Source organism: Solea solea, chromosome 2 (genome assembly GCF_958295425.1).
Source record: "Solea solea chromosome 2, fSolSol10.1, whole genome shotgun sequence".
NCBI lineage: Eukaryota > Metazoa > Chordata > Actinopteri > Pleuronectiformes > Soleidae > Solea > Solea solea.
In genome coordinates, this window is record NC_081135.1 from 24,449,562 (window position 1) to 24,462,994 (window position 13,433).

A 13,433-nucleotide genomic window follows, 5' to 3' on the forward strand; every position below is an offset into this window, starting at 1 on the left:
TTGATTCTCTCTGTATTTCTCAATATAGTGGTGTTAAGATCTTGTGTTATCTGACAATATTCCAACGCTACGCAGAGAGAGAGTGATTAGTTTTATGTCATATGTTTAAGTAGTGACAAAGTTGAAAACAGGTTGGAGTATAAGCAAAAACACAAGAAAGTGCCCACAAAGAACTAGAATTTACAGCATAAAAACACATGACAAATCTCTGACAAATAATGTTGCATTGTTTCTGTTCAGGGAGAGCATCAAAAGTTTTGCACTGCAGCTTTAACTCATCCAAAAAAAGTATAATAATATATGTGTTTTTTTAAAGAGCTGTTTCATTGAATAATGCAACTTAATGAAAATGTTTGATTTGACGGTTATAACACCTTGACTTTAATAAGAGTAAAGGCTGTGTCCAACCCCGTTAATGGGTTTCCAACTTGTTCAATTAATTATGATTAATGACCTATTTGGCATTCGTCTGTGATGGCAGAAAAGATAACGATCCTGCCAAATTGTGTAAATCACATTACTGGAATGGATGCAAGTTGACATATTTTACAAATACGTGAGTAACCTTTAGCGGGGGCCAAGCAGTAGCTCTTATTATATTATTATGTGTTTTCCTATTCTGCACGGAGCGACTCTCATCATTTTATGCAAATGACCGCGTTTACTGTTTGTTCTGCTCCATAAAGTCAGGGAAAAAAAGTCACTTTCTCTCTTATTATGTGAGGCTCAAATCTGCTTTGATGCACTGAAAATTAATTTGTTCTGCATTTTAATATCTTTTGCGTGTGAAAGTGACTATTGCTTTGGGTTATTTGTCTTAACTGCCGTTTATTGCTTATTTTATAGCTCTGGGAAATGTTGGTTCCCTCTGCCCTAAAGAGTAGTTAACTAATTAATCAGAAATTCAGAACAGTATGGCAGTCATGAAAGCTGTCAGAGCAATGTGCTAAGAAGCATGGAGCCTCTTGTTGGTCTAAAGAAGCAAATGAGCCATCCACCCACACGCCGTTAACAGCACATTTGACAGAATGAGTCTCAGAACACACACTGCTCTCCAGCACCATCTGAAATCATCGCTGTGCGGTGACCCCAAGCCAACATGCAAAGCAACTGTGATTCTTAGACACGTACAACGCACAGGGTTGCTGCACTTTGCACGTCCCCTTTTCCCCGTTCTAAGTGCTGTGTCCTGCATGACACGGAAAAAACGGGCCAGTGATGCAGTGCGCCGAGGCCCAGGGGCAAGTGTCAGACCACATGATTGAATGGATTCATGTGCAGAATTTATCTCAAAGGTCTGTTTTAAACGTCACACTGCAATCCACTGGGCCATATGTTCATGCACAGCTTCCATATACGTCTATATGGAAAGTGGGTACATATATTTGCAGAGCAGGAATTACAGCAGCAATAACAAGGTGCTATACGTACAAGAAGTATTTCGATTGAAAATAATGTGCAGGTGTTATGGTTATAGTTTCTTGTTGCTGCATAGGAAGCTGAACTTTCTGTTGTCACAGCCTGCTTTGTGTCCCATACATGGCATGGGATGTGTTATGCAAGCAGTTTCATTTGCTCGCAGAGGCAAAGACACGTGCCTCAGTTCATAACTAATGGAAGACTGTGTAATGCCATTCATGCATGAAAGAGTCTGCGTGACATAATCCAGCGTCAACTATCATGATGTTAAAGTGCTCTGGCTTCATGCGAGAATGCCCTAAAACCACCCCAAAATGTAAATTTAAACTAGCTGTATTCGTTAGTTGAATACTACATACTGTAGATGTATGAAAGTACATAAAAGAGTAGGTATGGTGTAAGGTATACGCGACGTTACTATAAAACATTTAGGTTAATTCCATGGTTTATATACGGCTTAGGTTTGCCTGTGTTAAGGGTGACAGTTGGCATGCAGACACATAAAGTCTGGATTTCGGTTGAAGCTTATTTTTTTTTTTTTTAATCTCATGGATGATAAAACACATGCCATTTACAAATGACACACACAGGAAGCAGATTAACATTCAGATACTGCAATTTGGTTAGTAAAATTCTCATGTTTGCAGTTGCCTTACGTGGGAAACTCAAATTTGTTTGAATGATCCTGCAATGAAACAGAGCAGTTGAGTTGAAATATGAAAAGACTATTTGTGAATTTCATAGTTTCCATGAGCGTCAGTTCATGGAGGCGGCCTTAACTAGCATAGCAACCTATTGGAGTCCAGCTGTTGTGCATTGATCCCTCTTTGTTTTCTGATGCACTGGCCCGTAATGTGATGTTGTTTCATTACTGAGGCAGAAGCGACAAGCTCAGTCTCCTCCCCCAGGGCACTGGCCACTCGCTTGGACACTGTATGTCATCGTAACTGAATGCCTTAGTCAGGCAAGCTCGGATGCCGATGGGAAGACCAAATAAAGCAGTTTGGAGTTGGGAGAAAAGGACGGGAGAACACGTCAGTGGACGAGGTTTAAGGGGCCTGTGCAGGAAAAACTGAGTACTGCAACAGAGAATTGTCATCAGCAATGGACCCAGATGACAATGAACTTGGCATCTTCACTGTCATTCAGTGAGTAATGTGCTGTGGATGCTGTGCTTATATTCTAACTCAGTCAGGGCTGACTGCTGATTACACAACTCTCAATTCTCCGAGGATGAGAGTGGTAGTTATTGTGCTTTGCTTTTCACCTCAGCTTTACATCTTTATAATGAGATTTACTGATTGACACAAGGAATGCTTTTGAAAACAAATAATTGATTTTGTGTCGTAGTGTGTCTCATTGTTGCCATGAATCAAATGCAATGAGTTAATGTCATGGGTCATTCTTAGTCACTCTCTCTGACTGTAATGATTCCATATACAGTATGTCCCTGTGTAATTGGCAAGACTTTCCTTTGTGATTCAATGCTACTGTTTTATGGTCCTTGCACCTGTGCCACAGCAATGAACAATGAAACCAGAGTATTTATTTTTACTCTACACACAAGTGTTGCTAGGCTAATAATTATGCTGCAGGACGTCAGTATAATTAAACATCTGTAGCTTTGCAATCTGCAGCCACATTTTGACATGATATAGTCTTGATAACTGTAATAATTGGCCATTAAGATGTCAGTTTAAGGGTCCAGGTATACTCACTCATTGGCTTGGTTTATGAGACATTTAAATCTGTAATGGTTGTTTTCTCTTGGCACATTGGGAAAGATTTGGACATTCTAATGTATCACCACCCACAGAGCTGATATGGTAACCCTGTTAGTAGCTTTACTGGCCACCTGATGAATGTAAGTGGAATATTCATACTCTTTTATTTCTGTTTTTGAACTCTACCAACTCCTGGTGGGAAAAATATGTCTCTTTAACTAGGTAAATGCTCTACTATGTTCATTAGCTAGTCAATACCTATGTCCAACCTCTTGGACAGGTAATGTGCAGTGAGTTGAAGAGGGAACAGCAAATCAGAAGTCAGGGGCATATTATTTTAGAGCAACATAGGTTTCATTACTGTGGGTTGGATATAAACTAGTCAGTCGGGACTGAGCTGTGATAGATTGGCAAATTTCCAGCATGTGCCATGCCGGTAAAGCCTTAAGCTCACAGCGAACACAATGAACACAATAAGCAGATAGATAGAGAATGGATGGATAGATGGATGGGTGGATTAAACATGACCTGTCAGTGACCCACTTTGGTGATGTTTAAAGCCGCAGTGCGCAACTTTTAAAAAGGAATGAATGTCAAATGAGTTCCCCCTGTGTGTTTGTCAGTATAGCAGTGCTCTCATTTCACTGTTGCCCGGTGACAGTCCCATGCTGCTCACAGAGTGATGCATTTTATGTCGTGACTGACAGAGGTAAGGAAGATGCATAACAGCTATGACGAGATCGTTACAATATGGGCCTAGAGTTGTGGTTTCGGAAGACTCCGTAGAGTCACCTGAGGAGTAGGGAAAGTTTGATATCACTGCCGCCTCGTTGTCTGAAAATGTCAAGAAGCACCCACGAAAAGATTCCTCCTAATCCTCATAGTCTGACACATGCAGACAGCCTCTCTGTGGTTGTGTGTGTGTCGATGAAGAGAGCGGCGTCCCTGTCACTTACTGCAGAACCCCAGTTCATGTCTGTTCTTGCTCCTAACAGCTTGTTTTTTTAACTTTAGATTGGAACTACTGCGAACATATCATTAACAGTGGTGGGTGGATGGGTGGTGGCATTAAAGTAGTAAAAGAGATGTGTGAGAGATGAGTGAAGTCTCTGTTACATGTAACTTCTTCCTGACTTCATTAATAACTCCACAAACTCTCCTCTTCACGACTCCAGAACCATCTGAATATCTCTGTGACCATACAGCTGCGTATAAACACTAATCAGTTCCACTACTCTTCCCTCTAAGGCATCACTTGTGTGCCGGTTTCTTACGTAATTACAAAAATGAAGAGGTGCATGACACATGGCCTTGACAACCTGTGGAGCCCTCGTGCCCAACACGCCTTGCTCCAGATGTGCTGCAGTGACTATAAACTGGGCTTTAACTTGCGCGTGTCCTCCATTTTCACAGCAAAACAACACAACATCACTCTATTTTTTTGTTCAAAAAGGATCTGAGGCCAAGCTGCACTCACAGCACCCTCTGCTGGACTCTAGGCGGAATGTTTTGAATTTGAATGGTTTTTTTTAAGGTTCGAGTGTGAACTTTCCCCCTCCAAGGGACAGCCCTTGACATTGGTTTGTCTAGGAAGACTGAAAGTAAATCGAGGAGAACATTTTGAGTGTCCCAGAGCATTTTATCCAGTCGGGTGAAGGGATGTGGGGGAGGAGAATGCAGCTGAAAGACGAAAGCAGCTTCCACTGCACATTTACAAGACTCACAGAACCTGTTGGTGTTTTATTCACGCTACACAGCACAGTAATCTCAGTATGAGTGTGAACTTCATCAGCAGGTGCAGTGGAACCAGCAAACCAAATCCATAATCTTTTCAAAACGTAGTGCAAGGGAACACTTCACTTGTTATTCCAATTATACAGATCACAGAATGTTCCCGGGGAAAACACCATTTAGATCTTTAAACTTCCGCCTAAAAGCTGTTTAGTTGACTGAATAAATCAGCAGCAGCGCAGGCACATCTACTGCTACACTCACAGATTGGAAAAGTTGAGCTCCAGCAGTGGCGCACTGACAGAGGTTGACAAAAACACTTGACAAACAAACAAAATGCAGTCCATGGGGCGGTTTGCTGAAGTGAACACACTAACACATGTGGATGATGTCCAGGGGCTACTTATATTGAGTTGAGATCAGAGGGCAGTACTGCTAAGATGAGTACAATAGAGTATAACATATTGTCTGAATTAAGGCATGAGAGAATTTGTGCAAAGTCACCAAAGGCAGGATTTTAGCACTATGGTGTTTAAGTGGCTAATTGTCTCAGAAAGCTCTTTTTAAAAGAGACAAGGATCAACAGAGCAGCGAGCGTTTTTTATCGGTCAAAGGCTCAGCCATAGTCTCCTTAGATTTTTGCATCTGTCTGACCCTAATATGCTGTGCCACTCATGTTGGCCTCTGGGCCGCAAGCCCAAACGGACAAATATAACTGTCCAAAATACGCTGAGTCTCTCAATCCTCCTCCAGAGTGGTTGCATTTAAAGCAAATCATCAGATATGTTCTCCATCAGTGAGTGCATCATTGATGCCTGGTGCGCTTCATAAAAAACAAACAAAAAAAAACTGTTCTGCTTCACGATGTGACCATTAGTTCTGCTGAGACATACATTTACATGAACAGTAGTATTCTGATTGTAACCATGAAGACAATAGTATGATTGAGACATGGCTATAGCCTTTTCTAATGACCTAAAGAAAACAGGTTTCCACAGTGAACACAAGGCAGATGTACGGGTGAAATATGGAATATAACTGGAACTTCTTCAATGGTCAATAGATAGATTATTAGTGTGCATGTAATCAGATTAAATCAGATAGTTTCTGCCAAGAGCAATCGGGAGATTTACCTTTTCACCCATCTAATTCCATCTTTTCAATGAGAGCAAACAAAGCTGAGTCTGACCCAGAGTGGAAGAGACAACATTCTTTACTGTGTGTTCCAATCTCACCAGAGGCACATTGACTCACCCGGCAGAGACTTGCAAGTTGTGGCATTTGAATGTATGATGGTTAATACTTAATACAGTTGAAGGAGTTGCATATTCTGGCTATGAATTCTTCAACTAGCATTTGTTGTCTGTATGTTTTTTGTATTCATTTATTCATTGCTAGCTGACATTTTTATTGATTGGGCTGTTTGTCATTCTGTGACGCTCCCAGTGGGGATTCAAACTGGATATAAGTAGACGGGGAATTATCACTGTTTACGCCATTTACATGGTGTCATTTTGACTTTACTGCAGCACTCATCAAAAGCGAAAGGATCATGTTTGAACATTTTTATTTCTGAAAATAAATTGTTGTATTCACATATAAAGTTAGATAAATGGACAAGATGCTTTGTAAGAAGATGTTTTTGTTATGTTTTGTTTCTAAAGCACTTCACAGATCCAGAGAAAAGTGTCATGGTCATTGGATTTCTGTGATAATAGATTTCTTTTTAAAAAACTACCTGAGCCACTTCTTCTTCTTCTTGGTAGTTTTTCTAAGAGAGGTGCCTCTTCTGTGGCGCTTGCTCTGTGGGATAATAGAAGCATCGTGATCTTTCATCTGAAGATCATGATAAAATGTTTTTTTGCCAAATTATATCTGTTCTCATGACTCTCCTGTTCATTGATCTACATGCAAAACCCTGACACGAAGTAAAGAATACCAAACATACTGATTTTCCTTCCATCTTGAACTAAATGGAGAAGGATATGAAAATGTGATGTGAATGTATTTCAGCCTAAAGAAATATTACAGTGGAAATTACACGCTGGCAGCATCTGTCAGCATACAGCTGACTGCTCATCTTTGATTAATTACACTAACCCATTTTACATTTGCTGTTAAAAAACATTGCATCAGCTCTGTGCTTGTTTGTGTTGGGTGAGTTGCTAAAGAGCTTGGGGGCCTACAGTAGTTGCGAAGTGAAAGGCTCCATTGAGAGAAAGCATTTAGCAGCTCAACATCTTTACACCCGACTCCGCCTTCACTAACCCCCTTCCCGTCATCCTCCTTTCTATCCTCTCTCCTACCCCAACCAGTCGAGGCAGGTGGCCATACACTCTGAGTCTGGTTCTGTCAGAGATTGCACTGTTGCCAAGTGCATTCTCATTGTGTTCCTGTTTCTCTGTAACAGTTGTAAGGTCTTGACCATGCTAGTAGTAAGTACCTCGAGGTAATGCATGCTACGAATCGAAAAACAAATGATGGGTACAGTACAGACATTCTAATGTGCAGCTGTGAGGCAAACACCTCAGCTGGGGAAGGAGCACATTAAGTCATCCCGTCTCTCCTGCTACTCTCACTGCTCCCCTGTTGCTTGTGCTTGTAGTGTGTCTTTAGCCTTTCCAACCCTTCTGTGCCTTCTGGAAACACACCACATGGCTGAGGATTGATGAGACTATCCTTTGGGGAATGTTTGGAAGCCGGCTGCATCTCTTGGTAGCAATCCCTCATACACACACACACACACACACAGACACACACACTCGCTCTCTCTCTCTCTCTTTCTCTCTCTGCACATTCCTCTTTCCTCACTCCTCCACTCTCATCTCCCACCACCATTGCCACCTCTGTCCCTCCCTTCCTGCCTCTGCCTATCACTCTGGCTCTCTCTGCCTCCCTCCACAGCTGTTGTTACTGCGCGGCTCCTGCTCATCATTCCACCGTGATGGAAATGAAATGAAGGTGGCTTAATACAGCTAATAGAGGCATGCTTTGAAGGGTATAGTTGTGGGAGGAGGGAGCTCTGCTGCCAGATCCTTTTCCATGGGCTGTGGATTTGCGCTGCTGAGGCGAGGACAAGCAATCACTCAGCCATGCAGAAGCCCAGACAACAGGACTAATCTCTCCACCTGACTTGTGGAAGAGCGGCACCACTTTTATTTCTGCATTCATTTATTCCCTGCTGCGAAAGACAGTTTGGGACAATGGAGCCAGAGTGAAGTAGATGGTACATTTGTAGCTTTGACTGCAGTCTGCAGCACACATGGATGTGTTCAGCTTTGTCAAGATGCCAAAGCTGTCAGGGTGAGTCCGACGGATGCTGCTGTGTGTTTGCCTGTGGCTGCGCCTGTTTGCTTCCCAGAGGGCTGTGTGTGTCGTATGTTCAAAGGCATGACTGAGACAATGACACAGGGATAACGCCGGAGCAGTGTGATTAAAAATGCTGAGTTATTGATTGCCCAAGAGGGCAAGTTGTGCAGTCATGTGTGATGTGAAGTGAATGAGCAAGTGTGGTAGAAAGCGGTGGTGGTGGGGGGGTGCAGAAGTGGATGCGGTTCCCATATAAACTGTCTTTATATACAGTAACTTCATACATGTCTTATTCTGCAGACAGTGTTTTGTTATGTCATAGAAACAGCACCATGTTGAAACACTATGCACAGACCTGCCAGTTGTTCCAGATTTCAAATAGAGTCAGGAGGATCAGGGGTTATAAAATTATAAAAAAAAAGATATACTTTTTATATAACTAACTGTGTATGAAACATCTTTGGCAATAGTAAAATAGCCTTATTTGACTGAATATGGCATTTATTATGAGTGAAGTTCACATAACAGGAGAAACCTTGTACTTTGAAATATAAATGAATATAGTTAAAAAAACCTGATTGCTCTTTTTTTATTCTTTGTGTATGAAAGAATGGAAAGTGTAGTTTAAAAATATCTTTTTGGCTTTGAAATTATGTAAAGTGCATGGTATGAAGTCAAGAGTAATTCATTCATGACCAGGGCAGACACTTCACCTCATGCACCCATGGGTCTGCTAGATTGATCTGATCTGCCCCAGTGAACAGTAATCCTCCGAGAGGATTTGGCTCCATCAGGGACACTACAGTGTTGGAAACAAATAATCATGAGTGGGCAATTTTAAATCAGATGTACCGGTTTGTGTCATATTTGCATTTCATTCATCTCATATATGATCATCATCAAGAAATAAGATTAATATTAATGTAGCTTTAGTAGCAGTGAAAGACTGTATTTTACCTGAGTTTTAAAGCTGCTTGTTTTTTAAAAAAAAAAAAAAAGGATTCCTAGAGTAAATCAGACTGGTAGCGGAGATCTTTCATCAGGCTGTTTTCCAGTTAGTCCCCCTCCTTGGCAGCATTTATGATGCAGCTCCCTGTGGGCCACTAACGTCACCGCATCCTGTCACTGTTAATAATGCCACACAATGCTGTCCCTGATTATGAGTTACCACTGTTACAGTGGCATTTCTTTTTGTTTCTCCCCCTCTCAGCTGCCAGCAAGAATTACACTCAACAGGATGCTGTTGCATTAAGCCTGATAAAACATTTCACACAAAAACACACTGTACGTATTTGGAGATCTACAAAAAATGGAACATTTCCCCTCATTGTCTCTTCCTCCTGCCTCGCAATGTCCCCAGATACGACAAAAGCATGCTCCTTCTTTCATTTTCTTCATACATCGGTTAAGTTTGGAACTATAGAGCATTCCATACTTTATGTTTCTTCTTTACACCATTTTCGCCAACGTTAAAATACAGTGGTGTAAATAGGCCGAGCAAAGTCAGCAACTGACCTTTCACAGGAGGCAGATTTATTCCCAATAAGATCATTTGCTCTTTCATCCTCCTCCTCTTCCTCACATAAGCCCCTTTTCCCCTTTTCGCGACACAACTCGCCTTGCACAGTACGGTTAGTTTGCGTTTCCATTAGTGATAGTACCTGATACTTTTTTTAGTACTTGCTCTGGATAGGTCCCAAGCGAGCTGAGCTGATATGATGTGTGAAGTCGTCAGAATGCCGGCCACAGATTGGTCAGAGTGCCGTCACCGGAAGAGGCATGAGTGTGACATCCAACACAAGAATCAAAACGCACAATGCCGAACTGTAGATCAGTTAAAAAGACTTAACAATCCTGGGTTAAACTTCAACAATTACCAAGGAAATGCCTAAAATCTCATCATTTAACAGAGGAGTCTGGTGTGTTTAGCGACAGCACAGCTGAAAGCCGGCGATTGCAAGCGGCATTTCTGTATTCAGTACACTGAAAACAACTGCTTTATAAGTCACTAGTCACTAGTTTGTGTGTGTTGCGGGTAAAACAAAGTCACAGCAGCCGTGCTGTAATGACTCCACCCATGTTGAGGAGGTACTATATTGTAATGGAAAACCAATCAAACTGTGTAGAATCAATCCGTGCCGAGGTGAGGCGAGCTGGGACCATGTAGTGGAAACATGGCAATCTATTTCAGACACTGGTATAGCAAAATAGGCTGACTCTAATTATTATTATTTAAATGTATTGTTTTTGTTATCTGTTTAATTTTCTAAACACTCTGGTCAAAATTTCTCAGCTCCACTCCGATCACACACTCTGGTATATACAGTAGAACAGCACGTCTGGTTCTACTGGTGGTACATGTACCTAAAGTTTGAGAACCATGGTTGTAATGTAGAAATTTGTTAGTGGTGTTTTCATTATTTTCTTACATCCTGTAGCTGGTGTGAATGACTCATTGGCTGTGGCAATAATAGCATGAACATTACACAAGTATATGTAGAAAGGGTCAATTATCACTCAGTTACAGTACAGGAGGGTGGTTGAAATGTGTGTATATTATGGCTGTCTATGTTTGTATGAATTGAGAGCTAGGTCTAGATTCTGGATAGCCTGGAGCTGGTGCCCCTGTTAATGCAGCTTGTTTTTGTCACCTTCATATAAAAGCTGTACTCCAGATTTGTGAAAGTTTCTGGGTCACAAACATGAAAGGAAATTATGTTGGATTCCAAGATTTTCTGCTGCCGCTTGTTATTATTCCCTCCCGCTCTGCGACTTGGTATGTTTTAATACCATTATATGATGGCAAACTTTGCACAGGAAATCAGTGGTCTGGATACAGATTGATTAACCTACATGTTCATCAGAGTACACAGAGACCAAAAGATCTGTCATACTTTGCCATTCAACGCCGCAGCTTTTAGGAAAGAGTGGATCAGAAATTGCTCAGGGTCAGAAATGGGAGCCAGCTGGCTGGTGGTTGAGGTCTCCAGCATCCATCTATTTTGTTCTGTCCTTAAGAGCTTTTAGCATAAAAGCAGTGAGTAGCACAATGAGGTGCAGGAGAATCCAAGTCCAGTTCATAGCCCACAGGGTAAGTGTATCACTATATTTGGTTAATGTTTTCCCAGAGCACTGGGCGCCTGGGGGATCTAAGACCGAAATAATAATCATAACACAAATTTCTTTCATTTGTTTGTTTTTGCTGTTTATAATATGATCATCAAAATGAGAGCAGTGGACCGTGTAATGCATTATGTGAATGCACATCACGTGTCGGAGCTGTGACTCGATATGTTTCCCATGTTGCACATTTAAAGCGCTGCGGATCAAAATATGTAAATGTTCGAACACAAGCTCACCTGGTCGGTGGTTCTTTGTTTCACTGTTGTAACAGGTAAACCACATACAGCAGGAGTCTAAGACTCACTTACTGTGAAAGAGCAGTAGGATGGTGGTGGGTGGCTGTTTCCCAAATGCTGCTTTATTCCCACCCAGAGGAGATTAACTAACCAAAACCTTTCTATACAGAGGCACCAGCAAGCTGCTCAGGATAGGGCGGTTGCCCATGGCAACAATATCAGTGCTTCCAAAGACAAACACAGTTATCCAGTGTTCAGTTAGAATGATGGGTAAAATAGAGTCTTATTCTTAAGTGACTATAGAACATTTCAACATTGCTGCACAGTGCTTCTGATACTGGGGTAAAGTACAATTCCTAGTCATCAAGGCTCCGTGATTTGGTTTGTGTTGATGTTACATCATCACTGTTTGCTTCGTATGAAAGTGGTTTCCTTGTATAACTGAGATTTTTCTTTACAGTGAATAAAGAAAAGGAAACTGCTGTTTAAGTCACAAAATGAGATATTGTGCATTGTCACCTTGTACTTCAATAGTCACATTTACAGAGTAATCACTATGCTTTAATGTGATGTCACGCTGCGGCCACAGGATTAGGACCAAGGTGGTGGTTAGAGAAGTCAAGCGGAGGGCAGAAGTTTTCTTAAACAAAAGGCAGCACATGTTTGTCCTCAACGGTCTAAAAGAGGAGCAGAGGAATAAGGCCTTTAATCGGAGAGGTTCCTCTCTGTCTGTGCCATTTCTCTGCCCCGCTCCCCAGCCTCCTCCCACGAGATGGCCATCTCATCTGCTGTCTCTCCACAGATTTCATATCCAAACACAATCACATTAGCAGTCTATTTCTGCATAAATGTCTCTTTAATTCAAGAGCACAGAGTATAGTGTCACAGCCCTTTCACGACAAAACACTTCACTTTCTGACACACAAGGTATATATCTATTTAACTGGTGTCATTGCAGTGGATTTAAGTAATCCATACATTTGTCTTTGAATTTCATTATCACTAACACTGTGGTTGTAGCGGTGTGCTTGTGTTAATATTGTGTATATGTGTGCGTTAGTTAAGCATAAGATAGAGAGCTTCCAAATGAGAGAGAATCTCTATGATGTGATGCTGCATTGAAATTTAGATTCTTATTTGTGTCTGCACATGGGTACAGTAACCTGTCTCACACCTAATAATGGTGGAGAAATCTTACAAAGAATAAGGAAATGGAGAAGTGGGTGCTCTGACAATCGGCACATAAATGTCTTTAAAGTCCAGCTGTGAAGTACAAATGGATGTTGTTGACATCCGTGATGGCAGGCATGTCGCGCCAGAGCATGGTTTCATGTAGCCACATTGAGATTGTCTAAATTATTTAAACTAAGCGTGAGTGTCCTTGTAGGGAATGTACTCTATGCGGCTTATTTAACATGCAGAATTACTCCCCAAATTAACAGGATCTCTGCCTCCACTGCACATCAAGACGTTTCTTTGCAAACCGTGCTTGCCTTCGTAGAGATGAAAGTAAAAGTGAAGTACAGTGATAAAGCAGGGATCACATTGTTCATGCAAGTTTTATGAAGGATGTTAGGTGATCTCTTCCCCCCGTGACAGTACAATGGAACGTTCACACGTGTCTTCCAAATTATAGCCACTAATGAGTTGGGATAAAAAGCTAGAGCCACAGTTCATCCTAACTAATGCTATAATAGCACAAAATTAGATCTGGATGTCGATGTTACTTGTGGTAGCAAAAGGCTTGCTGATATTATACCATAATGATAGTATTGTTACTTTCATGAGCTACAGTATAAGCGCTGTTTGCTTTTCCTTTTGTTGTTGGGGTTGCTTTTTAAGATGAGTTTTTGGATGCTATTAAATACCTTGAAAATACAAAGAACTGTGC

General features: G+C 41.4%; 2 protein-coding genes across 6 annotated transcripts in view; one reads left to right on the forward strand and one right to left on the reverse strand.

Annotated features, from left to right (window-relative positions):
• LOC131443516 (rho GTPase-activating protein 6-like) overlaps positions 1 to 13,433 on the reverse strand; it is an 80,909-nt gene that overhangs the window by 19,856 nt on the left and 47,620 nt on the right. The gene's annotated exons all lie outside the window — the stretch shown is intronic.
• frmpd4 (FERM and PDZ domain containing 4) overlaps positions 2,402 to 13,433 on the forward strand; it is a 32,708-nt gene continuing 21,676 nt past the window's right edge. For 2 of the 3 annotated variants that reach the window (XM_058613114.1, XM_058613131.1), the window contains exon 1: positions 2,402 to 2,567. In XM_058613114.1, the coding sequence (XP_058469097.1) occupies positions 2,524 to 2,567 (44 nt within the window). In that variant the 5' untranslated portion in view covers positions 2,402 to 2,523. Of the gene's footprint in view, positions 2,568 to 8,010; positions 8,178 to 13,433 lie in introns of those variants that run through there. The other variant, XM_058613109.1, reaches the window with a different exon arrangement.